This window comes from Corythoichthys intestinalis, chromosome 6 (assembly GCF_030265065.1).
Source record: "Corythoichthys intestinalis isolate RoL2023-P3 chromosome 6, ASM3026506v1, whole genome shotgun sequence".
NCBI classification, from domain to species: Eukaryota; Metazoa; Chordata; class Actinopteri; order Syngnathiformes; family Syngnathidae; genus Corythoichthys; species Corythoichthys intestinalis.
The window spans coordinates 13,408,734-13,435,008 of record NC_080400.1 but is presented as its reverse complement, the minus strand read 5'-3'; the positions used below and the strand labels follow the sequence as shown (position 1 = coordinate 13,435,008).

At 38.8% G+C, this 26,275-nt stretch overlaps 1 protein-coding gene across 6 annotated transcripts in view; it reads right to left on the bottom strand.

Annotated features, from left to right (window-relative positions):
- Nucleotides 1-4,719: 4,719 nt before the first annotated feature.
- Nucleotides 4,720-26,275, bottom strand: part of LOC130917051 (roundabout homolog 2-like) — a 796,933-nt gene continuing 775,377 nt past the window's right edge. For 4 of the 6 annotated variants that reach the window (XM_057838104.1, XM_057838105.1, XM_057838109.1 and 1 more), the window contains exons 27-31: nucleotides 17,300-17,497; nucleotides 16,888-17,046; nucleotides 16,522-16,779; nucleotides 12,930-13,124; nucleotides 4,720-9,731 (exon numbers count right to left, since the gene is read on the bottom strand). In XM_057838104.1, coding sequence (XP_057694087.1) covers nucleotides 9,730-9,731; nucleotides 12,930-13,124; nucleotides 16,522-16,779; nucleotides 16,888-17,046; nucleotides 17,300-17,497 — 812 coding nt within the window. In that variant the 3' untranslated portion in view covers nucleotides 4,720-9,729. The remainder of the gene's footprint in view (nucleotides 9,732-12,929; nucleotides 13,125-16,521; nucleotides 16,780-16,887; nucleotides 17,047-17,299; nucleotides 17,498-26,275) is intronic. The other 2 variants (XM_057838107.1, XM_057838108.1) reach the window with 2 other exon arrangements.

The window sequence follows — 26,275 nt, the reverse complement described above, 5'->3', positions numbered from 1 at the left end:
TTCCACACTCCATGTGCCAGACACCGTTAATCCGCGTGGAGCGACTTCGTCTGGCTTCTTCGCCGATAGAACTTGCCTGACTCTCAATCGATTCCATTTGTTGCACAAGAAAACACTGAGTCTTATTTTGAGGAGTAGAAAAGATTCTAATAGCCTTGTAAAGAGGTTTATTAGTTTCGGCGAGAGCGGAATAGTTTTTTGTTGTTGTTGTGAGCGACAGTTCCACACAAACATACATCGAGATCTCATTTAGCTTAACAATTGAAGGCGTGAGAGCCATTTTTCGAGTGTCCCAAACTTCCAAGTAAGCGTATTTACCAAGGTTTCATTGCCCAGTGACGTGTGTGAACAGAATGCTACAGGGGTGCTGGAAGGCAATCACAGCAGGGGGTGCTGAGGATCTTTTTTAGTGTTTCTCGACCAAAAACAGAAGTTTCGGTCCAAATTTGTCATTCTCACACGTTTTCTCCATACAAGGTGTGCCCAATAGCAGTACGCGCATGCTGAATAGTTTACGTACTACTACTAGGCTTCTACAAAGACACCATTCAATTTCACATACAGTGTGCGTCGGGAGTTTTTGTATTGGAAATAAAATCACCCGTTTATTATTACGCAAATCAGTGCAGCTAGGCGGCGCAATGTCACACTTGAACACATTTGAAAACTAAAAGGTCCAATAAGCCTCAGTTTAACACCTCCTTTTCACAACACTAAAATAAATTGAGGAGCCTGGATATAAATAACTCTCTGACTTCGAACTGAATTTTAGAAAACTTTGTTGTTTTTGTAAAGAAAAAAATGGCTAATTTGTTTTTGCACCATGTTAACGCCTCCTTTTTCAAAGTTACCTTGTCCAGTTGAGCCTTATTCAATGTGACACTGTAGCAAGGAAGTTGGTGACCATATTATTAACAACAACAACAACAACAAAAATTTCAACGTACAGTGATCTTTCGCGAGTTCGCTCTTCAAATTCCGCGCCCTCAGTCTGTTGCAGATTAGCTGTCTGAGCCAATCGCGTAGTCTCACTCTGACCCCCACCCTCCCTTTCCCTGCTCTTTGTTGGTCAGGCAGTGCACTGGAGTTGCTTATTAAAGTTAACGATGATTGACAGACAGACAGATTGGAAGGTTTGATCTTGCCAGATGCTTACTTCAAGTCAATCATCGTTTAACTCGTTTAAAAAAAAGTGAAAAAACGTGTCTTATATGTATCTCTTTCCAATGCTAAATCTGAACGAATACACACAAAAAAATTAATTTGTTTTGGTTTTGCTACTTCGCGGTTTTTCATTTATGGCGGCGAGTTCTGGTCCCCTTTAGCGGCGAAAAACGAGGGATCACTGTATATATTTAATCCCCAAAGTTAAATACTCTATTGTTTCAATATGTTTTATTTATTTTTCCACAAAAAAAAAAAAAGAATCTACCAACAATGGGCACCACACCACTTCTCGTGCCACTGGAGTGTTATGACAGTGCCAGTACCTTTGCTATGGAACGCGTTCAGAATTTGCCACAAAATGCTCACTGCTGTCGGGAACACACCCTTCCATCGGGTTTCAGAATTTCACCTTTCAAACTAAATTTCTCGAGTCCCCGGGGTTGTACAACCAATGCCAAGGCAGAGGACATCAATCGTAAAATAATGAAATAAAAAAAAATAAAAAATAATAATAATAATATAATGGTAACACTTTACAATAAGGGTCCCTTCATTAACATTAGTTAATGCATTTTTAGACAATAACTCATGTTTAAGTAACATGACAATAATTCATTTAATCCGCTAACATTTATTAATATATTAATTAACATGAGTTAATGCATTAAGTTAATGCATTAGTTAATGCATTTTAAGACAATAGCTAATGTTTAAGTAACATTACAATAATTCATATAATCCCTTATTTAACATTTAGTAATATATTAATTAACATTAGTTAATGCATAACCAGACAGTAACTAATAGTTTGGTAAAATAAAAAAAAAAAAAGGCCTATATAGGGTTAGGGTTTGTTAACTTAAGCATTTATAATTTCTTAGTTAAGGGACACTATGTGCTACACTTTACAATAAGGGTCCAGGGTGGGGGGGGTGGGGGTGGGGGGTGACTTAAGCATTTATAATTTCTTGGTTAAGGGACACGTGCTACACTTAACAATAAGGGTCCAAAAAACATTCACTAATGGTTAATTAAGGTTAAGTAATACTTATGAGGTACGTTCACGTGAAATAATACCATACTTAAGGTTAGGTTATAATATATAATATATACATATAATAACATTAATTTACATATACATTCGTGCATTAATAAATAGTTATTAAAGTATACTGGAACTAGTAAGTGATATTTTAAAATGAGAAACATTGCTCTGTGAGTCCTTGGGTGCTGCTAACCCAGTACTTCTCAAATAGTGGGGTGCGCCCCCCCAGGGGGGAGCAGAGCGATGCCAGGGGTGGCGCATGTGACCTCGGGGAACATGTTTTTTTTTTTTTGCTGTAATAGAATAACGTGTATTTGCACATCCACTCAGTGGGTGGCAGTGGCGCTCGCATTTTCAGAGTGCGCGCAGTATTTTTGAACTAAGCAAGAGCACACAGAAAAGAGATATGAAGAGGTGTGCGCCGTTTTCGAAAGCCGTTTTCCGGCCAGACTCACGCAGCGACCCACTGTCTTCTCCAGTTCTCACGTGTCCGCCCGAGAAGTGCCATTTTCGACATGGGATCGTCACGACGACCGCCCTCAACTACGGTTCTCCCTCGGCCGCCGAGAATGCGCTTTTTTCGGGCCGTTTGCCTTTTGGCTTTGACTTTTAATGCAGTGGGAGATGAGAGAAGACCACTGTTTACCGCGTCCAAAAATGATTATAGCGCACAGCCGGAAACCAGATCAATTAACACGCCACTTAAAGTCATTAGACTTCAATCTCATTGATAAGCCGCTTGATTGTTTTTCAGCGAAAACGTACCGAATATTGCCAACAATCTTCCCACTTTGTTAGTGTTATATCAGTAAACCAGTGAGCACTGTTAGCATGCTCAGTGCAAAATAACCCCACACCATTGCAAAGGTGATTCTCTGAGCAGCGAAAATAAAAACTGTCCTTCTGTCCAAAGACATTTTTTTTTCCTTCTATTCAGCTTTGTTTTTTCGGTCAATTTTTTTGGCATATTGTCCTCATGAGTTAATGTTTCTAATCAATTTGAATTTGTTATTATTTACTGATTTTATTACTTTTTTTTTCAGTATCAAATGGTCAAAAAATGTACCTTGAGTGAATTTTTATAGTTTGGATGTCTTTTTTTTTCATTCAAGCAAATTGATGCACGTTAAGTCTTTTCTGTTACAAACAAAACAATGCTAATAAAGTTACTTTATTATAATTGGATCTACGCTACTTTTTTTCTTTAATAGGAAAAAAAGGACACAATGTTAGGCAGAGGCGTACTTATAATAGTAATATTATAGACAAATGATAATATTTACAGTGGCGGCAGAGAGTTTGGGGGGGGCGCGAAACATTTACGTCTTCCTTGGGGGGGCGCAACAGAAAATAATTGAGAAGCACTGTGCTGACCTTACCTTAAACCATTACAGAATGTTTTTTGGACCCTTATTGTAAAGTGTAGCACATGTGTCCCTAAGTAAGAAATTATAAATGCTTAAGTTAACAAACCCTAAACCCTAACCCTTTATAAGCCTATATATATTTTTAATTTTACCAAACTATTAGTTACTGTCTGGTTATGCATTAACTGATGCATTAACTAATGCTTTAGTTAATGCATTAACTCATGTTAATTAATATGTTAATAAATGTTAGATAAGCAATTATATTAATTATTGTAATGTTACTTAAACATTAGCTATTGTCTAAAAATGGAATTAACTACCGTATTTTTCGGACTAGAAGTCTCACCGGAGTATAAGTCGCATTTTTGGGGGGAATTTACTTGATAAAATCCAACACATAGAACAGATATGTCATCTTGAAAGGCAATTTAAAATAAAAATACAATAGAGAGCAACATGCTGAATAAGTGTACAGTATGATAACGTTACATGATGCATGATCAACGAAATGCGAACGTGGCCAGTATGTTGTTAATGTAAATTAGTTATTAAGAATTATTAAGACAACTATAGCACAAAGAACATGCGAACAAGTTTACCAAACCATCAGTGTCACTCCAAAACACCAAAATAGCATGTGAAATGATATAATAATGTGTTCATAATTTCACATTTAAGTCGCTCTAGAGTATAAATCGTACCCCCAGCCAAACTATGAAAAAAAACTGCGACTTATTGTCCGTAAAATACGGTATTTTTAATTTTTTTACGAAACCATTAGTTACTGTCTGGTTATGCATTAGCTAATGCATTATCTAATGCTTTAAGTTATGCTAATAATTAATAAATGTTAGATAAGAAATTATATTATTATTGTAATGTTACTTAAACATTAGTTATTGTCTAAAAATGGAATTAACTAATGTTAATTAAGGGACCCTTATTGTAAAGTGTTACCAGTTTCAGCCAAGAATTTTACTTTCAGTACACCCCTCGTCATAACAGGTTGTAAGTTGTTTTAGCCGGGCTAAACCAGATTGGACCAGTTTGCACTCGCCTGAACCGGTTGACACTTTCATAGGACATTTTCATAAAAAGTATATAAACTCCAGGAGACGTTTCGTCATTTTTCAAAAATATTTTATTTGATATTGAGGCGGGTACAAGGGGGGAAAAAAAGAACATGAATTCATTTTTATCTTACAGGAACATGGCGAGATGTGTACGACCGTCAATTCTTTTTTTTGGACGAGGAGGACATGCAAGTGAATACAGAAGAAGGAGGACGAGGAAAAGATGGCTTACAAAGCAAATAAAGGGACTGTAGAAAGGACGGCGGATCGGGACTGTACACAAAGATTTCACCCGACCACTTTTTTTAACCAGCATTTTTTTCCTTTTCAATTTTTTTTCTTAAGAAAAAGGCAACACACACAAAGGCTACAAAGAACCAACAATATCAAGAGAAAAAAATAAAACCCTAAATTCTTTGGCTCCTGCGCACTGTAACCACTTCACGCAGAGCCTTGCGCACTCGACTTTACAAACCCAAAAACAAAACAAAAAAAAAGACACGTTTCTTACACCACATATCGTTATGCATATTTCACGATGGACTTTTTAATCAGCATTGTCTTTTTAAAATAAATTACAAAATGAAGCCGTGGTTCTCAAGTAAAAGTGGGGAAACAAGATCACTGGACATTTGAATTTCAATTTGGTCTTCTTAATTGTCGGAATGTGGGGGCTGCTTATGAATAGACTATGCATACATATGTATGTATATATAAATATACACATATATACATAAACACAAGCAGATGTAAAAGAACCTGAGATACTCTCTTGCACCTCATTTCAAGAAACACTGGCCACTGTGTGGGTTAAGAAAACATCACAACCTTGAGACCCTTCAGCAATTAAAAAAGCTTATACATTAAAAATAAAACATTTAAAAAAAGAAAAATCCTAAACAGTGAAAACATCGAAGAGCAGCAGAGTTTTGGTAAAAGGCAAAGAAAAAACAAGGACAACATCATCTGATGTTTTCTTTGTGTTTGTGCATGTGTATTGATGCAAAGCTTAGTCAGAATTTATGAGTTGTACATTATGAAAAAAATTACATTGGCATTTTTTTAAACTTTCAATTTTAGACATATTCACATTAAATTAGAATTCTCTTGTAATTTTCGCATCAAATCATAATTGTTTTGTATTTGACAATTCATACTGGATTTCCTGTAGGAAAATCATAGCATTGACACTTTTCAGTCACTTTATGGTCTGATTTTTTCCCTCCTTACAACACTCTGACTTTTATCCCTTTAATAATATTCATTTTTACAATAACATTACAACTGAAGTTGCAAAATGGAATTTCATTCTCATAAAAAGTAGCATTTTGAGTGTAAAGTAATAACAGTAAATTGTTAAAAACACTATTGTAAAGCAGCAGAATTTAAAGGGGAATTTTTGACATTAGGTTTAATTGTCGAGTTAGCGGGGGTATAATTAGTCGGTGGAGTTGCTTTCAACAAATTCCGTGTAGTTTGTTCGTTTTTTTTTTTTTTTTGGTGCAGGGATCCGGAGTGGCTAAGCTAGCATGAGACAATGGTGCTTGCTAGCATGCCAATAAAACAAAACGATATTAACAGATCTAACTGTTCAAATGAAGCCATGTTGTGGTCAAAGAGTAAACAATACGGTGCTTCAGGGTGACTGATTGGGATAGGCAGTCTCCTTCGTTCCAACAAAAAAAAATCAGCGGCTAAAAAAACGTGATATCACTCCGCTCTGCTTACCTCGACAGCCTCTAGCCTGCAGAGCTGCTGCATTACAAATGTTCCTGTTCATACAACAGACATGCACTGGCTTTTTTAAAATAACTTTATCCTGAAAACATAACCAACACTATTGATTTCAAGGGTCATCGGCAGAGGTGGGTAGAGTAGTCAAAAATTTTAAGTAAAAGTACCGTTACTTCAAAACAATATTGCTCAAGTAAAAATAGTCAGCCAAAAAATGTACTCAGGTAAAAAAAATATTTGGTGAAAAGAATACTCAAGTAATGAGTAACATTGTAAGTAACTGCTTAAAATGTTTGATTTTTTATTTTTTTAGCAATTTAAAAAAAAAAAAATTTTTTAATCTATGTGAACTATTATTATAGCTTGGTGAAGAATAAGATTATACCCGACACAAGCCGCATTAAGAAATAAAAAAAAATAAAATAAAATCATTGAATTCTGGCGAGAGAAAAATATCCAGGAATGAAGCATCATTCATTCAACGAGCATGAATGCCCACTAGTGGGGAAAACATATTGCCTTTTATGAAATTAAAAGTCCGTGGTCAGTCGGTGCCAAATAAAAACTGGGAGAGAGGTTAAAATCTGCACTTTTGAGTAAGGGAGTGCCAAAAATCAATTATAGATGCATTGTGATTCGACCCGTGACAGTTCAATTACGATTCATAAATGTTCAAAAACGATTATTTTTCCCTAATAACTCTGACAGCCGGTCATAGCGGAACAAAATTCAATACACGTCTGCCGCCTGGATACCTTTAACGAACGCACGCACAACGTTATGATGGATGCTGCCGGTTACTAAGCGAGAGATTTACTCCTTTTCAAAAGACTGGAAAATAGATTTGTGTATGAGACAGGCAGGGACCCGGCAGTCGTGCTTCTGTGCGCAAGTTATTTTTTTTAGAGCGAGAGGGGAACAGAGATAGTTCGTTGCTCCTTGTCTTTCAGTTGTCCAGCAGCAGTTTTGAGTCGTGTCAATTGAAAAATTTCCTGAGTGTGTTGCCAAGACCCGTGTGCGTCTATAAAAGATGAGTGCAGGAACCCTCTTGTACCGTTTGGCCTTTATTGTTGTTGTTTTTGAGATGTTAACAGGAAGTTCCGGGCGCTAAGCTAATTAGCTCATTCGCTAAAGTCTATTTCCATGTCCATTTGAGCATTGTCTGTTGGTGTGCAAAAGTTACTCCATATGCAGAACGTGTAAAACCATGATTAAGTACAGCGGTAACACTACAAACATGCGAAATAGTACAGAAATCTGGAAAAAAAGTATATTGGTTAATAGAAGTCTTATTTCTAAAGACACTTTGTTTCCAGAAAATGTGGAATTCATTCCACCAGTGTAAAATTGTATTGTAAAATGGTTAATGTTTTTGCACTTTCTTGTGTAAAAAAACAAAACAAACAAAAAGCAATTTAAGGGCAGCTTTTTGTTGTATCTGCACGTTTCCATCGTTCCTGTTGAATCATTAGGATATTCTAAATAAGTAGTGGACTTAAATTTGTTTGGCTACTTTATTAATTAGTAATGTGTGATGCATCGATAATCGTGATAACCGTGATCATCGTCAATACCGTAATCATCGTTCAATAATCGAATCGTAGCACCCTGAATCGTAATCGAAACGAATCATAGGGTGCCTAAGATAGCACAACCCTACTTTTGAGTCATATTGATGGCAGCTTTCTATGCCAAATACTTTTACATTTTTTACGATGGTTTAAAGACGTTACATGATTGAACAGGCCGCTGTGATCATAGAATGGCAAGCTTGAGTCTGATTAGGATAATGAAGTAATGTGAGTATTGTTGTAACGTCTCATTGGTGAAACTGGTTGAGCCACTTTTGGCACATCTGGCAAAAATAAATATATGAAATCAAATCTTACATGCAAAATAAAGAGGAAAAAATGTAATGTCTAGTGTAGCCCGAAGTAGCTGAGTAAGAGTAGTGTTTCTTCTTTACAAATCTACTCAAGTAAAACGTATGGCTTAGTAAAACTACTTTTATAAGTACATTTTCCTCAAAAATTTACTCAAGTAAATGTAACGTGTTACTACCCACCTCTGGTCATTGGTGATTCTCATGTGTTGTTTTTTTATTGGCATGCTAGCTAGCAATTGACTCGCGCTAGATTAGCCACTTCGGAGCCCTGCAACTAACAAATAACTAACAAACTGCATGGAATTTGTTGAAACCAACTCCACCGACTAATTAAACCCCTGCTAACTCGAAAATTAAGATGAATATCAAAAGTTTTGAACTTCCCCTTTAACTGCTGTGTATATTTGTGTTTGGTGTTCCAACGTCCACGGTCCGTCTCTATCGGGATTTAACAAGAAACCTTCTAAAAGCTGCACACAGGCGGCCAATGTGCAAGTGACTCGAATGAGGGTGGATAACATAAATTTCGGAGCATAAAAAGTTTAAGTTCTCCCCAAAAATATAAATCCAAAGTATAAATTACATAATAAACAAAACAGATACAAAATTAACATGTAAACATTTTGGAGATGCTTCACATTTGCCCAAGTGCTGAAACATCACCTCAGTGTGGTCAAATGTTTAAAACTAGAGTTAATAACAAAATAAATACCCCCAAATGAGTATTAAATGTGTAATTGGTCGCCTTAAAGTGACAGTTTTCTTTCCGAGCCCCAAGGACTTCCTGTCTGCCTCACCTTGTCGCCAATCTTTTAAAACAAAACATCTCTCTGTACATTTCTCTGTATATAATTCTCTTCTTCTCTTTACAGTACAGAAACTCCTCTTCACATCATTTTCTTCATGTCAGCAGGAGCTATGGTCTTTTTTTTTGTGCTTATCACCAAAAAGTTGCAGTGCAAAACAACAATAATTAATAATTAATAATAATAATTATAATAATTAATGGCAACTTTTTTTAAAAAGAAAATTTTATGGCACAGCAGCCACACCGTTCACATATAGTACAACAAAAACAATTAAAAAATAAACTGTTGGAGGCTTGCATAGCAACAGCAAGTTGAAAGAAGATATTTACACGGAAATTCTAAATTAAAAAAGGGCGGTCACCAGAAAGTGTGTGTTTTTTCAGACAACCCCTCCCTCCCCAAATACAGTAAAGTTTTTCCTCAAAGACCAAAACCATAGTGAGATGTACAATATGTCTGTGTCTATACATCGTACGTCGAACATGTACACTTGTGACACCCCGTCGTTCCTACCACCAGGATGTCCTTCTTTCAAGGAAGAGGACAAAACGAGAATTGGCAAGACGTCATTGTTGCCTTTGATGAGAACATGGACATGAACGGTCCACCATCATTTTTTTTCGTCAGATCTTCGTCAAGTGAAACACTCTGCAGGGGGGGAAAAAAAAAAAAACTGAATTAACGAAAAGCGTAAACCAATCTTAAAATAAGACTGCCCTAAACTATTCAGAAAGATTTTGTCGCTTTTAATAAAGCCCTAAAACATTCAGAAAGATTTTGTCGCCAATAATAATAATAATTAAAAAAAAAAAGATTTGGCAATTTGAAATGGTAAAACCATAGACTTTATAATGATATTGACTGGACACATTCCCCAGACACTGCGCCACGCCTTCAAGTAGGCCGCTTCAGTCGGTAGAAATCGGTCGCAGTTATTCTCAAACACATGCAGCAATCCAACACCGGATTTAGGTTGAAAAGTACGAAAGCTGTACCGCGTACACGCAGGAAGGATTGTCTCAGGGGTGATTTGTTCGAGGATTCAAGGAAATTATTATATTTTTCGTACCATGCATGCATTTGGAAACGTTGTGAAAAAAAATCATGGGAGGAATTAACCGCTAAGGCATTGGCGTCATAATTCGAAATATTTAAGTAAAATAAATGCTAACTGCCCGTTTTTTGCTTTTAGCCAAGAATCGAGACTGTTTTACATTCATATCTATAAAGAAGTCAGGGATTTAAGCATTTATTCACAAGAATTTTCAATGGAAAAAGCTCTTTGTGGTGCGACAGTGGCTTAACCCTTTAACACCTAAGCCTATTTTGGCCGAATTTGCATGCCTTTGATGTTGCCTTTATATTTAAAAGAAAAAAATATTCACAAAGGCCAGGTTGGGTCCCTTTTTCCAGGACAACATAACCTCCATGTCCAATCTTTTGTTTTCTTCACTGACCAATTCTAATCAGCATTTTGGACGCAAAAAGACAAAAAAATCCCAAAATCTTTTTTCAAAATTTGTCATGTTGATGTCCCATTGACAACCAAACATGTTCGACCAACCGTTTTGAAGCTTGATCATATTTATTCAACTTGTTAGCATAAACATTCAATAGAAAAAGATAAGACTGAATAGTCTTATGTTTGACAATTCAATACAAACAGCAGGTATGGTTATAGGCGTTTTTGGCCTTTACACATACTATGGTCAAAACAGGTGATGCAGTGCAAAATAGTGAGAATTAAAAAAATAAAAAAAGATAGAAATAAAAAAATAACATATAGTGGGGCTAATAAGTATTTAGTGTAAGTATTTAGTCAACCACTAACTGTGCAATTTCTCCCACTTGAAAATATTAGAGAGGCCTGTAATTGTCAACATGGGTAAACCTCAACCATGAAAGGCAGAATGTGGGAAAAAAACAGAAAATGACATTGTTTGATTTTTAAAGAATTTATTTGCTAATCATGGTGGAAAATAAGTATTTGGTCAATAACAAAAGTTAATCTCAATACTTTGTTATGTATCCTTTGTTGGCAATAACGGCGGCCAAACGTTTTCTGTAACTCTTCACAAGCTTTTCACACACTGTTGCTGGTATTTTGGCCCATTCCTCCATACAGATCTCCTCTAGAGCAGTGATGTTTTGGGGCTGTCGTTGGACTTTCAACTCCCTCCACAGATTTTCTATGGGGTTGAGATCTGGAGACTGGCTAGGCCACTCCAGGACCTTGAAATGCTTCTTACGAAGCCACTCCTTTGTTGCCCTGGCTGTGTGTTTGGGATCATTGTCATGCTGGAAGACCCAGCCACGTCTCATCTCCAATGCTCTTGCTGATGGAAAGAGATTTTCACTCAAATCTCTCGATACATGGCCCCATTCATTCTTTCCTTTACACAGATCAGTCGTCCTGGTCCCTTTGCAGAAAAACAGCCCCAAAGCATGACATTTCCACCCCCATGCTTCACAGTGGGTATGGTGTTCTTCAGATGCAATTCAGTATTCTTTCTCCTCCAAACACGAGAACCTGTGTTTCTACCAAAAAGTTCTATTTTGGTTTCATCTGACCATAACACATTCTCCCAGTCCTCTTCTGGATCATCCAAATGCTCTCTAGGGAACAACAGACAGGCCCAGACGTGTCCCCCTGCTGAAGCCAGTGCATGTCTGGCAGTGCAGGATTTTGAGTTTTGTGTTACTGATAGTAGCCTTTGTTACTGTGGTCCCAGCTCTCTGTAGGTCATTCATTAAGTCCCCTGTGTGGTTCTGGGATTTTTGCTCACCGTTTTTGTTATCATTTTGACACCACGGGGTGAGATCTTGCATGGAGTCCCAGATCGAGGGAGATTATCAGTGGTCTTATATGTCCTCCATTTCCTAATAATTGCTAATAAAAGCGTTTTACCTATTGCAGATTCAGTCTTCCCAGCCTGGTGCAGGTCTACAATTTTGTCTCTGGTGTCCTTTGACAGCTCTTTGGTCTTGGCCATAGTGGAGTTTGAAGTGTGACTGACTGAGGTTGTGTACAGGTTTCTTTTATACCGATAATGAGTTAAAACAGGTGCCATTAATACAGGTCACAATTGGAGCCTCGTTAGACCTCGTTAGAAGAGGTTAAACCTCTTTGACAGCCAGAAATCTTGCTTGTTTGTAGGTGACTCTAATTTGGAAATAAATTGTTTAATTTTCTGTTTTTTTCCCCCACATTCTGTCTCTCATGGTTGAGGTTTACCCATGTTGACAATTACAGGCCTCTCTAATCTTTTCAAGAAGGAGAACTTGCACGATTGGTGGATGACGAAATACTTATTTGCACCACTGTATTTACGAAAAATAAATGCTAACTGCCCGTTTTTTGACGCAGACAGGCCCCCTATTTATTGACCTCCGCGCCCCATGTCCCATCAATATACTGTATTTCGAAGTCTGTGGAAAATCACTCCAAAATATCACTCTGTATCACGCTATGAGTTTAAATGTTCCTGATTCGATCACTCGATTTGTCGAACTAACTAGTTGATGGATTCATCGACTACTAAAATAATCGATAGATGCAGCCCTAGAAATAATTAATTTCACCTAAATTCGCAGAGTAATTATAAAATTACAGTTAATTTCCTAAAACCTATGCACGTTAAAATAGAGTGTCAATGAATCCCCCCCAAATTGAAGACTAATATGTAATACAAAGATGAACTCATAAAAACATGACTAATGTTTAGGCTATCACGAGCCCACCTCCCAAATTGCGGCATTTAAAAAATAAATAAATTTTAAAAAACGCTGTAGCTCCCTCAACAATTGCACATTTAAAAAACTGGCTTGCGTGTTAGTCAAACTTACATAACTCTCCTGAGTACTGCCCCTGTCCATTGGTCCCCAGGAAGTCTGCGTGCTCCATGGCCGTCCACTGCTGTGGCTGCCGCGGGCCGTCTGTCTTGCGGGGGCCCGTTGAACCCTTGGAGGAGGTCGTCCCCGATGAGCTGTGGCCACCTGGTGACGGGAAGGACGGTTTATGGTATGGCAGGCATCCGTCCTCTGAGGACACAAACATTGAGACACCATCAAACACCGACGTAAGGAATAGGTTGAAAAATTTGGCGCATTTTCTTTTGCCACGACATGATCACTGCATTGATGTCTGCACAGCTGACATGAAATTGAATATGGCGAGGTCAATATGAATTATGAGACCTGAACGAGGAAAATCAATGGATAAATAAATATATAGATCTGCAAAAAATTCTCTCAGCTCGTTGTGTTAAAATGTGCAAACAGTAGGACTGCTAGAGTGCGTAAAAACAGGACAGCAAGATTTTGGGAGGGCCGAGAGAACAATGGGCACAGTAAAACTCCCGCGATGACAGCAACAACAGCAACTAATGGTCTGTTTGCAAAGTCACCAGCCTCACTAACGCCAATGAAAAGCAGATAAATGTATGGGGGTCCCGCAGAGTTCTGACGAGCTCGCCCAGATGGGGAGATCACTCTGTCTGCCGCCGTCACGGGGACAATAAAAGCCAAAGTCATTTCATCCGTTTGCGCAGAGCAACGCCTGCCAAACGTTGGCCGCGGCATTGACGAGGGAGGCGGGGAACAGGGGGGTGGCGGAGCATTTTTGAGGCTGAGAGGAGGTGAGGGACACAAGGGGACATTTGGGGGGCCAGCACAAGTGTCAGACAGTGCCATCTGTTGACGACACTGTAGCATGAGCGCTAGCTTTCACAAGGACCAAAAAAGGAGAGAATCCCCCAACTGTTGGGATATGAGACTGTTCGATGAAGCATAAATGTTAAATTATGCCTTGAAACACAGCACAACAATAGCAAAAGCATTTGTTTCATGCATTCATATCGAAACAAATATTTTTGCGGATGAGACACCAAAAAAGATCATTCAGATCATAATATATTGATGGAACACGGGCTGCAGGGCCGATTAATAGGGGGCCTATCTCCGTCAAAGCTGACCGAGTCGAAACACAGACAAAGAGCTTTTTCCGTTGAAAATTCTTTTGAAAAATTGCTTAAATCCATGAATTATTTATAGATATAGACATGAAACAGTCTCGATTCTTGGTTGAAAGCAAAAAAACGGGCAGTTAGCATTTATTCTAAGTAAATATGTTAAATGTGCTGCTCGTCTTTAAGCCACTGTGGCGCCACCTTATCACTACAAAAAGCTTTTCACGTTGAAAGTTCTTGTAAATAAATCTGTAAATCCCTGAATTCTTTATAGACATAGAAATAAAACAGTCTCGTTTCTTTGTTAAAAAAGCAAAAAAACGGGCAGTTAGCATTTATTTTACGTAAATATGTCGAATGTGCTGCTCGTCTTTAAGCCACTGTGGCGCCACCTTATCACTACAAAAAGCTTTTCACGTTGAAAGTTCTTGTAAATAAATCTGTAAATCCCTGAATTCTTTATAGACATAGAAACAAAATAGTCTCGTTTCTTTGTTAAAAAAGCAAAGAACCGGGCAGTTAGCATTTATTTTACGTAAATATGTCGAATGTGCTGCTAGTCTTTAAGCCTCTGTGGCACCGCCTTATCACCACAAAGAGCTTTTTACGTTGAAAATTCTTGTGAATAAATGCTTAAATCCACGAATTCTTTATAGATATGAACGTAAAACAGTGTCAATTCTTGATTAAAAGCAAAAAAAATGGGCAGTTAGATTTTATGTAAATATTGCGAATTATGACGCCAATGCCGTAGCGGTTAATTTCTACCATTGATTTTTTTCACAACATTTCTATATTCATGCATGGTACGAAAAATATAATAATTATCTTGAATCCTCGAACAAATCACTCCTGAGACAATCCGTCCTGTTTGTATGCGGTACAGCTTTCGTACATTTTCAACCTAAATCCGGCGTTGGATCGCTGCATGTGTTTGAGAATAACTGCGACCGACTTCGACCGACATAAGCGGAGTGTGGGACGGCCCCTTACTTACAGGCATGGCGCAGTGTCTGGGGAATAATATCCCTACGAAGTCTATGTTCAGATGATAACAAAAACTAATTAAAGTAACTAATTAAATTATTGCATTTGGAAGTATTCCCCCCCTCCCAAAAAAGTGCTTGTCAAAAGTACAAGCAATTTTGAGCAATTTCAATACAAAATTCCTGAATTTTAGTTCGATTTTAGGACAGAATGTTTATGTCTTTAATTATACGTCTGGTTTGGACCGACATTCAATCGCGGATAATTGCCCGGTTAAATCGTGCTCCTTATTGAAAGCGTTCTCCAACTTGCGGCGTTGCATCAAATTAGAGCTGAAACGAATACTCGAGCAACTTGAGAAACTCGAGTTTAAAAACTGATTCGAGTAATTTTATGCACCTCGAGGAATCGTTAAATTTTGCCAGCTCTAAGCATCACGTTTTGCCCGGATTACTTTTAATGCGGGACAACGCGCTGACGTCACGTGCGTAGAGGAAGAAGCAATTAAAAAAAAAAAAAAACTTACTGCAGCCGACAGCCGCTACAAACTACGCTGACGTTGCTAAAAACTACGCCCGCATGATGCTAGTGTGGTAGCAGGTAGTGTCCGATGCGTCTCATAGATATCGCATGTATTTAGGACTAGATGCGAAATGACAGACTCGGCCGCGTCTGGGCAGCGTTTGTAAACAACCGCCATCTTTAAGCAGTACACTTCTCAGCACTAATAAATATAACGTTACTGTCACTCCCTCACGTAACGTTAGCCCTTCGGAGGGCTAGGTTTCTATTGATTATGACCACTGTCGATGCGTGGCTAACGTGTCTTACATACAGGCTTTATTTAATCTGTAAAAACACAGTGCTGTAGAGTGATGAGGGTGTAAAATTAAAACATAATAAAGCTAACTGTCAGTTTTAGCTCAGTAGTCGTTGCTGAATAAAACACCAAGTAGCACTGTTCCCTAATGTGTTCCAATACAGCAGGTACATATTATACATTTATTTTGAACACTGCAAAAACTCAAAATCCTATCAGTACTTACAGTTTAGACTAACTTAAAACTTAACTAGAACTTAAAAATAGTTTGACACAAATGGCAATTCAATTGAAACATGTGGGAAAAACACATAGCTTTCAAGTGATGTGTGTTATCAAGCGTAATTACATTTTTAGGTAAGAAATATGTTTTTTTAAAATAAGATTTTAAGTTTTTTGAGTGAAAGCAGTGAAATTTTTTTATAGTCACATTTGAGATGCAATTGTTGGCTGTTTTCTACAATGTACATTGGAAATAAAGACTGATTGACTGAAAATGGTTCAATATTGGATTAAATGTCTTTTTTTCTCATGTATATTTATAATTGCTCTTTACCTAAAAAAAAGTTTTATCCAATTACTTGATTTATCGATAGAATTTTCAGTCGATTACTCGATTACTAAAATATTCGATCGCTGCACCCCTACACCAAATCTCACGTACCAGTCTTATAACCTCTGCGCACATCGTCGCCTCTTTCTGCAGAGCCCAGTCGCTCTTGAGCCTGCCGGTGATGCTCCAGGGTGGCACGTGTCATTTGCCTGTCGTCCGCCATAGCGGACAGTGGTCCCGACATGGGCGGGCGCTCCAGAGACGTCGCCTTTCTCTCCGGAGGGGGGATCATGCTGTTGATGCAGCGCCCTGTCTGGGCTCGGGCTTGGCCCTGGCCAGGTGGAGGCTCAGGAGGGGGAGGTAGGTCTGCTTTTGAGAGTGAACACACGTGAAACGTCAATGAAATTGCTGTATAAACAGAATGAAGAACCTCCAAAATGCAGATCGAGACCTGTGATTAAATCAATTAGTACCCACCGTCTGCGCCGGCATCTCTGCGGTGGGGTGCCGTGCCTTGGTTCCGGGGTTTGCGTGCTGGCCTTTGGGCCCTCGGGTGGCCCAAGCTATGACTTCCTACTGTGCTGCCATCTGTTGAGAAAGGACTGCCAGGCCGGTGTCTTTGGGACAAGCCTTTATCTGTGAACAGACACACAAAAAAAGCAGGCTGATTAGTAATGATGTTGTCGCAGAGGATCTCGGTCCAGAAGGCGAGGGAGGTTGCAGCCATCAGAGTTGAAAGCCAGGTAGACTCATTCACAATCTAAAAGTGCCATGCACAAGGTCTCAAAAGTGTAAAGAATAAACACCAGGAGAAGCCTTTAGAGAGCAGAAAGGATGAAGATGTGCCCCCACAGAGGTAGAAAGCCAGCACTCTTGCCAACACACCGACCTCTTTTACACCGACCACGCTTGCTGAGGCTCGTGCCGTCCAGCTGGTAACCTGCTTTGTCCGCAGCGGCCACTAGGGCCTGGGCAAAGCTGCAGTGGGTAAAGATGGAGCCGTCAGACGAGCTACCCAAGCTGGAGCGGTGGCTGGAGAAATTGCGCTCGTCCTCAGAGGCCGAGCCCCAACCGTTCACCATGGAGCCTGGAACACCGCAGTTGGTCCGTAGGTAAGATTTTGTTGGGAATACTTGTATTCAACTGCTAATGGCTGAAGTAGCTCTCATAAAATAATCACGTAAGTTAAAACCATCTAACTGCAATTAAATACCGGGATTTAAACGGGTAGGTCCAGGCAAATTTTTCAGGTCGACGGACACGGAGATAATGTTCGGGTTATAAAATCTCACCCCCATTCCTCCCCCGCACAGAGAGCAGCGAGTCGCCAACACGGAACAAGTCTGAAAGTGTTCAACCCGGATAATTCCCGGAACATCTCCCTATGTCTCAAAGCCATGACACGGGTAAATCCCACGTCATTTTACACAGGAATTTACCGGGCTATAAGTCTGATTGGGGCTTGAGGGGTCTAATATGTTATGGTTTTATATAGGGTTACAAGCCAAAACTGATTGTTCGGTCTGAATCTTACGGTTTACCCCTCTTTTTCAAGACTCAAGTTTGAAAAAAAGACTTTTTGAACACCAAATTAATTTTCATACAGAAAATAATTACAGTACATCTGAAACAACAATATATTTCAGAGAAAAAGCATGTTATTTTGCCTCATTCAAATCTTATCTGAACATTTAAATATGTAAACTAAAGTGCGATCACATTCGTAAATTAATGGCATCTGGTTTTTGAAATGTAAATATACCAATCTATTGTGATAAAACAACAAAATTGCAATAACTACGTCAACCATCAAAGCAAAGTCCAATTGTAAATGTAATATTGAAAGAAATCTGAATAAGGAAAATCATTGCAATAAAATAATGCAAACTGGTTAAAGAGCATACGACAGGAGAAAAAAAAAAGTCTTAAATGGCATTATTATGTGAATTAGAATCATATTTTGAGACGATTCGACTATATACAACAATTTAGCAAAGCGCAGATGACGAGAAATTAGCCTTTTAATCTGCCGGTTAGCCACGCCTACCATTATAGGGCTTTAGCGTCCCCAACAGATGGATGACGTCAGCGGTAGACTGGGCTCATCAGTTTTACTATTCAGCCCATTGAGGGGAATTATTCAGAACGAGGAAAACGCGACGAAGAGAGCCGCAAAATGTCATTGTTTCAGTCTCTCTACTCCAATATTTTTACAGGATATTCTTTTTATCCAAGTATTTTCCCCAATAGCTATATTGATGGCTTGAGAAGGACCAGTCAGCCCGTCGAGGGGGAACTAATCACAACGAGGAAAACGCGACGAAGAGAGCTGCAAAATGTCATTGTTTCTGTCTCTTTACTTCAATATTTTTAATAGTATTTTCCCCAATTGCTAAATAAATGTCATGGTCATGACAAATAACAGTCTTGTGCTAAATGGAATATGAAATAATAAGAATGCATTTATTCAGGACGACATGGCAAAATTACTCCGTAATGGTCAAAACTGTCGACTTCACCTTTACTGTCGCACCTCCCCAACGATATTTTATGACACCTAAATCGGACATATGTAATTTCCCTTCCCCGGCTTCGGAGAATGTAAACAAACCAAAAGGCGTGACAGCTAGCCGACATGCTAACCCGAACAGAGTGATGTTTCAAAGTCTTCGACATGCTAACCTGAACAGAGTGATGTTTCAAAGTCTTCGAAGCGGAAAATCACACATAACGAGCCTGGATTTATTGACATGACGACTGGGTTGTCGATTGTCTTCGCGGATCGGCAAACCGCCCGGAGGAGGGTGGCTGCAGTTGTTGTGCAGCTAACGTGCTGCTAATGTGCATGAGTAGAGCTTTTTACATGCCTATCAATGATCAAACGTAAGTAGTCCTTTATTTAAAGAAAGTTTGTAGTGTTTACTTTGTAATCGCTGTATTCGTATTTGACATAATACAAAACAAGATGTTTACTCACTTCCTCGTAAGTCCAATGGTCCCACAGTAAATTTCCACGGTGAATGGGAACCTTTTGAAACTCCAAAAAGGCGCATACGCCTCTCCCTCATACAGAATGATTTTTCTGCAGCCGTTTGGCTGGCGTGATGCGAAAAATAAACGTATTAATCCGCAAAATCAGCTGAATCCTTTGTCCTCATACACAACAGTACGCTGTACAGTGAAGAGGACGCCTTCTACCGTACACGTCACAGCGCCCTCCTCCTCAATGCAAGACCGAAGCTGGAAGTCACTCATTTTCATGGCGCGGGATTAAAAAAACTAAATAAATATAGGGATCGCTTCCACACACATGCAAGCGGTTCATATTATTCAGGAGCATAAAATGCAGCGTTTATTATGAAATAAACATGCCTTTTCGTGTCCCGTGCACTTTAAACTAGTAGCTGAGATTTGTCATGACAGAACATCGCTTCAATAATATCTGGCGCCATCTAGCGTCGTGAATGGGGAGAGTAGTTGACATCCGTCATAAAAGAACATCGCTTCAATGATATTTGGCGTCATCTAGCGTCGTGAATGGGTATAACGTCTAGACTGCGAATATAAAACGACTCCCTCTTTTTCAATCTTATTTCAATGCAAAAAACACCGTCTTATATTCGGGCCAATACGGTAGTTTGCTGTCTTTTTACGAAACAAATACATATGTAGTACTTGAGCGATCAAGTATACATTTCCTATTTTACACTATGCCCCTCATGGTCATTCAGTGGACTGGCATGAACAGTACAGCGGCTTGTTGTCTTGTCATGAAACTTTTCACAAATGAAGAAAAAAATGTCACCAGTTTGTCATGGTGTACCCTTTGACCCAACTTTGACCTTCCTCCGCCCTCCTCCCGCATTTGCCTTGTTAGCACTCTGCGCCCCCCAATAATGTGAGCAGAGCACTTGGGCAGACGCCACGTAAGAAACGTGTGCCAAAGCAGGCCCACTGAAAGCTGTCATATTAACTGACTGCTCTCGCGCTCGCCAAAATCCCAGATTTTTACTGGCGGGCGGACGCCTCCCCCCCCTCATTTCTCTAAAAGTGGTCTTGACTTAAAAGGTATACAGAGCACAAAAGATACAGTCCCTTTTCATACACAGACAGCAAAAACCTCAAGCTTGAACCTCAAGAAAAAAATTACAATTGTCCATGTTGATAGTATAAGATGTAGATATAGTACTGTATATCATTAACTGTAATTCAAAAACACATTTAATTTCAGATCATGCAGTGATTCAGACTCTTTACTGGTCCGTTGTGGGGAAAAAGGAGCTGTGCCAAAAGGCGACACTCTTTATTTACCCTTCCATCTACGTTCCTACCCTCACCTAGCGCCAGTGTCATGATCGAAAGAACAAGATCCCGGATACAAGTGGCTGATATGAGTTTCCTCTGCAGGGTGTCTGGCATAAGCGGAGTTTAAGAGCGGGCCAGCCCCCCCGGTGGCCGAAAATTGTCATTGCATGTAATTGACTTTCTATACCCTGTATATGCTTTTAAAATTAAGAGTTTTCTGTCTTCTGATATAGTGTCTATATAAGTTGTTAAGCAATGGAACAAATAACAAAAATGAACAAAAAAAAAGGAATAAAATATAAATATAAAATATATAACAAAAAAACATTTTTAAAATGGGTCACTTTTTTTTTAGAACAGATCATGTGACTAGCACCTTAGACTGTCATTTGCTTTGTTTAGCAAAAACCACCCGAGGACTGAAGAGACAAGAAGGATATATGTAATTTTTTCATACCTAAGCTTTCAAAAGCGACAACTACTACTGAGCATTAACCGAGGATTGAAAATGTGGACGGTGAGCGGAGTTTCAATTTGCCCCACTAAAGACGCACAACAACAAGTAAAACAGAGCCACCCCCGGTGTCTTGCCAATGTAGTTCTCCCGTCAAAAATTGTGTCCCCTGGCCGCGAGAGCGAACACACACACATTAGTTGTAAGTTATGTCGACTCAATTATTTAAAGCCAGAAAAGAACCACAGTTGTACATTTTGGACATCAATGTTTATTTAACTGGAGAAACTCTATAGAGGACTTGAATTACAGTAATAACAGTTATAGGTCATCCTACGAGTAAAACAGTGAAGTATTTTATGTTTACTATAACATATGGATGTGGATGTGTTTACTTCTGTGGTGAAGGGTCATATGTACAGAACTTCAAAAGTTGTGTTATAGAAGCCAACCAATGCTTGAGTAGCTCAAGCTAGTGTGCTATGCTATACACATATTAGTTGTGTATATAAGTTTATTGTGCAGTTTGTTGTATATTGAGTATTGGATATGTGTATTTTTCTGTTGTACTTTCACAATATTAAGACCAGTGTCTTCCCATAAAAGCAAGGAAAGACCAAGCCTTGTGGTTTATGGAAGTGCATTCATTTTTAGCTGGCTGTCGGGCAGTGCAGAGCGAACCGCACTGTTTTGTTCATGTCATTTAGAAAAATCTGATGAGATCAAAGGCAAATCTATGTTGAATCCCCCACTAGTTTTTTTTTTTTTTTTTTTTTTTTAAAACCTCCAGGTGTTCAAAAACTTAACTCAAACTCAAAAAAGGTTATACATTTAAAAAATTATTTATTATCGGTTATCGATATAGGTATCGTCTTTGAGGAGCAGGAAGTTATCGATATCGGTTTCAAAAAATGGATATTGTGCACCCCTATTTTTTTTATGGATGGGCCATGTTATAAAACCTCATAGATAACTACATCACCAAAAATCAAATCAGTGCAGCGCAAGGGATACAATTTTTGATGGGGGTAACTACATTGGCACGACACCGGCGGGCGTACCAAATTCAATGGATGACAATCTTGCCGAAAAGTATAGCTGTCCTAAGCAGCCTGATTTAGAATTCACTTAAGAATGATGGGAAACAAAAACCGCTCATTTTCAACTTAGTATTATAAGTATATTTGTTGTAAGTTAATTTTATTGTTGACATTGCGTTTCGGGGTCATCAACATGTTGTGCCCGCCCTGCTCCAAAAGTCAAACTCCGCCTATGGTGTCCGGGCTCTTTTAGAGATAGGGTGAGAAGCTTAGTCATCCTGGAGGGACTCAGGGTCGAGCTGCTACTCCTCCGCGTTAAGAGTAGCCAGCTGAGGTGGCTCGGGCATCTGGTTCGGATGACTCATTGACTGCTCCCTGGAGTGTTCCGAGCATGTCCCACTGACGGGAGTCCCTGGGGATGACCCTGGACACGCTGGACAGACAACGTCTTTCAGCTGGCCAGGGAACGCCTTGGGATCCCACCAGAAGAGCTGGTTGAAGTGGCTGGGGAGAGGGAAGTCTGGGCTTCCCTGCTAAAGCTGCTGCCCATGCCCCGACCCAGGATTAAACAGTAGATAATGAATGGATTGATAGAGGTTCCACAAGGAGAACAAAATACAAATACAGTGGTACCTTAGTGATGGTCTGTGACACAAAATAGCATGTTTATTTCATATTACAAACGATATTTTATGCTCCTGAATGAAATGGACCGCTTGGATGTGTATGTGATCGATATATTTACTCAATTTTTTGAATTCCGCGCCATGAAAACGAGTGAATTCCGGCCGGAGTCTGGATTGAATTGAATTGGATAGAATGCGAATGTGATGTCGGCAGACTAATCATTTTCACAGCACACTATTACTACAGTATGCAGAATAACTGCGTATTCAGCTGATTTTGCGGATTAATTCGTTTATTTTTGCGTCACGCCGGCTCAATGTGCTGCAGGCTTTTGTTGCTACACCAGGCTGAGTGGTGTGAAGCTTTTTGGATTTTCAACAGCTCCTGTTCACGGCAAAGAATGGGCAAAACAAGTCCGACAATCTAGAGACCATTGGACAGATGATGAAGTTAGCATGTCGCTTAGCTCACAAGCCTCCTGTTTTGTTTACACTCTTTCCTCTGTTTCCAAAGCCGGGGCAGAGAAATGACAAAAGCTGGAGTAGCTCCCATGGCATAAAATACCGTTCGGGATGTTTAAGAAGACGACAGTTTTTACCATTATGCAGTAATTTAGCCCTGTCGTACTGAATAAATGTGTACTGAATAAATGCGTTTTTAATATTTCATATTCCATTCGGCACAAGACTTATTTGTCAATACCATACAATTTTTTTAGCAACTGTGGAAAAATACTTAGATAAAAAGAATTTTCTGTAAAAATATTGGGTACAGAGACTGAAACAATTACATTTGGCTGCTCGCTGTCGCATTTTCCTCGTTCCGAATCTTCCCCCTCAATGAGCTGGATTCTAAATCATCTGAAATCGTTACTCTGACGACGTCATCACCCAGATGGGGGCGCTAGAGCGCTATAATGACAGGCAGGGCTAAACAGTTTAAAAAACTAATTTCTCGTCATCTGCGCTTTCCCAAATTGTTGTATATAGTCGCATCGTCTCAAAATATGATTTTAATTCACATAATAATGCTATTTAAGATAAGTCACAGGCACTTTAAACTTACATTTTCAAAATTACAATTTACCTCCTTTATTATCTTGCTTTCATTTTTGCGTCATTATGATGCAAAACACCATTGTCAAATAAACCATGCGTTGAAATAAGAATGTTTTACAGTTTAAGTTAGGAGCAGACTTGGAAAGGATGATGATGCAGTCCAGACCTCACATCAAAAGAGACGAATGAACTCATCTTTTGCAGTATGGATGGTAATGTGATTATAATTTATTTAGATACACTGGGAAATCCCCTTCAAAGAGCTTCCACTTCAAGAGTTGCGCCTTCTCCGGCAAAGGTTGCAACATACTTTCACTTCTGCTGCAGTCAGAAAGTTCTGAGATGAAAGCAAACTTCTCAAAAATATATGCTTGCGTGAGGTGGAGGAAGCTATCAACCGCCCACCCTCTCAGCCACCATTTTTTCTTCTTCTTCTTCTTTTTTTTTTTTTTTTTTTTACAGCTGAAATCCAAGGTGGTAACTACTTTGAGCCCTCCATCTTGCCTCCTTTTATCCTTCCTTTTTGAAATTCCTTTTCAGAGTTTCTCTACGAGACAGAAAGACAGCGATTTCCACCGGGTCCAATCCTGCCGTGAAGAATAGTACAGATAATGAAGTGGAGGCAGTGGCAGGCAAAAGCTGCTAGAGCTTTGGAGGTGGAACACTGCCTCAGCATATCACATCACAGAATGACTTTTTTTCCTCCGTACGTTCTTTTTTTCCCCCGCTAACAGGCACTTTCTACTGCAGCGCTTCCATTCGGAGAAATAGCGGCGCAATCAAAACTGACGGTATTGTAACGCAATTTGATAAAAATTCAATCAAGTTTTCTCTTTAAGCTCAGGGGAAAAGTTGCTCTGGGTTCAAAACCAACTTAGGATTACTTATGCCACTCAACTTGAAAAGAATACAGGTCTTAAAAAAATTAAATATTAATTGACTTCAACTAATGGGAGCCAGTCCCAGCCATGGTTTGATCCCCCAATGCTGTTAGGCGGCCATACCTTGTCAAACCAGCTGGTGTCTTCCTGATGGTAACATTTAGAGGTGAAAAACAACTTTGAAAAACAGATTACCAAATTTTTGGACTACAAGTCGCACCAGCCAAAAAATGTGCAATGGAAAGGAAAATAACATATATACCATATTGGCCCTGATTATAAGAGGACCCGCTCTTTTTCAGGACTCAAGTTTGAAAAAAGACTTTTTGAACACCAAATTATTTTTTATACAGAAAATAATTACAGTACATCCGAAACAAATGATTATAACAATATATTTGAGAGAAAAAGCACGTTATTTTGCCTCATTCAAATCTTAATATCTGAACATTAAAATATGTAAACTAAAGTGCAAGCACATTTGTAAATGAATGGCTTCTGGTTTTTGAAATGTAACTAAACCAATCTATTGTGATAAAACAACAAAATTGCTATAACTGTATTAACCATCAAAGTGAAGTCTAACTGTAACTGTAAAAACTCACCTTTTTAAACTAGCTTTTAACTTATAATTATTTTCTTTGTTTTGTTCTGTTCACGTTGTTTGCTGTTTCTGTTCCTACTGTAAAGCGTCTTTGAGCATTGGAAAAAGCGCTCTACAAATAAAATGTATTATTATTATTATTATTAACAAATCTGAATAAGGAAAAACATTGCGATAAAATAATGCAAACTGGTTAAACTTGAGAGTAGCTGAGATATGTCGTGACCGAACATCGCTTCAATGATATCTGGCGCCATCTAGCGTCGTGAATGGGGAGAGTAGCTGAGATTTGTCATGACAGAACATCGCTTCAATGATATCTGGCGTCATCTAGCGTCGTGAATGCGTATAATGTCTAGACCGCGAATATAAGACGAGTATAACCAGAGTATAAGTCGCATTTTTTAGGGGAAAATTATTTATTTTTTGCTTCCTTTTTTTTTTTTTTTTTTTAAACAAACTCTTGCTGTGCTTCTTATTGAATAATGGGTATTTTGGATAATTATTTTACTGTTTTGAATGTACTTAAAAATGAATGAAAGCGGTTGGTTGTAGGTTTTCTTTTTTTTTCCCCACACAAACATGCAGGTGTGGACGCAATTATTTTCCCCCGACGTAATAGGGCAGAATTCTCATTTTTTAAAAAAAACCCTGCTACGTTTAGACATGGCCTTAGCTTGGGGTGGGGATGTATCAAGTATTCAAAAAAGTACAAGTTATCCAATCTTCTCAATATTTGTCAGACAGTTGCGGGAACACGAACATTTCTTAAGAACATAAAGTCTGGTCCCCATTCATCTTTATTCTGCTGTTTTACATATTCCTCAGTATGTCTAGTTGAGGAATGATACCTTATGTTGTAACTCTTGAGCAATGCATATTTCTCTGTGCATACA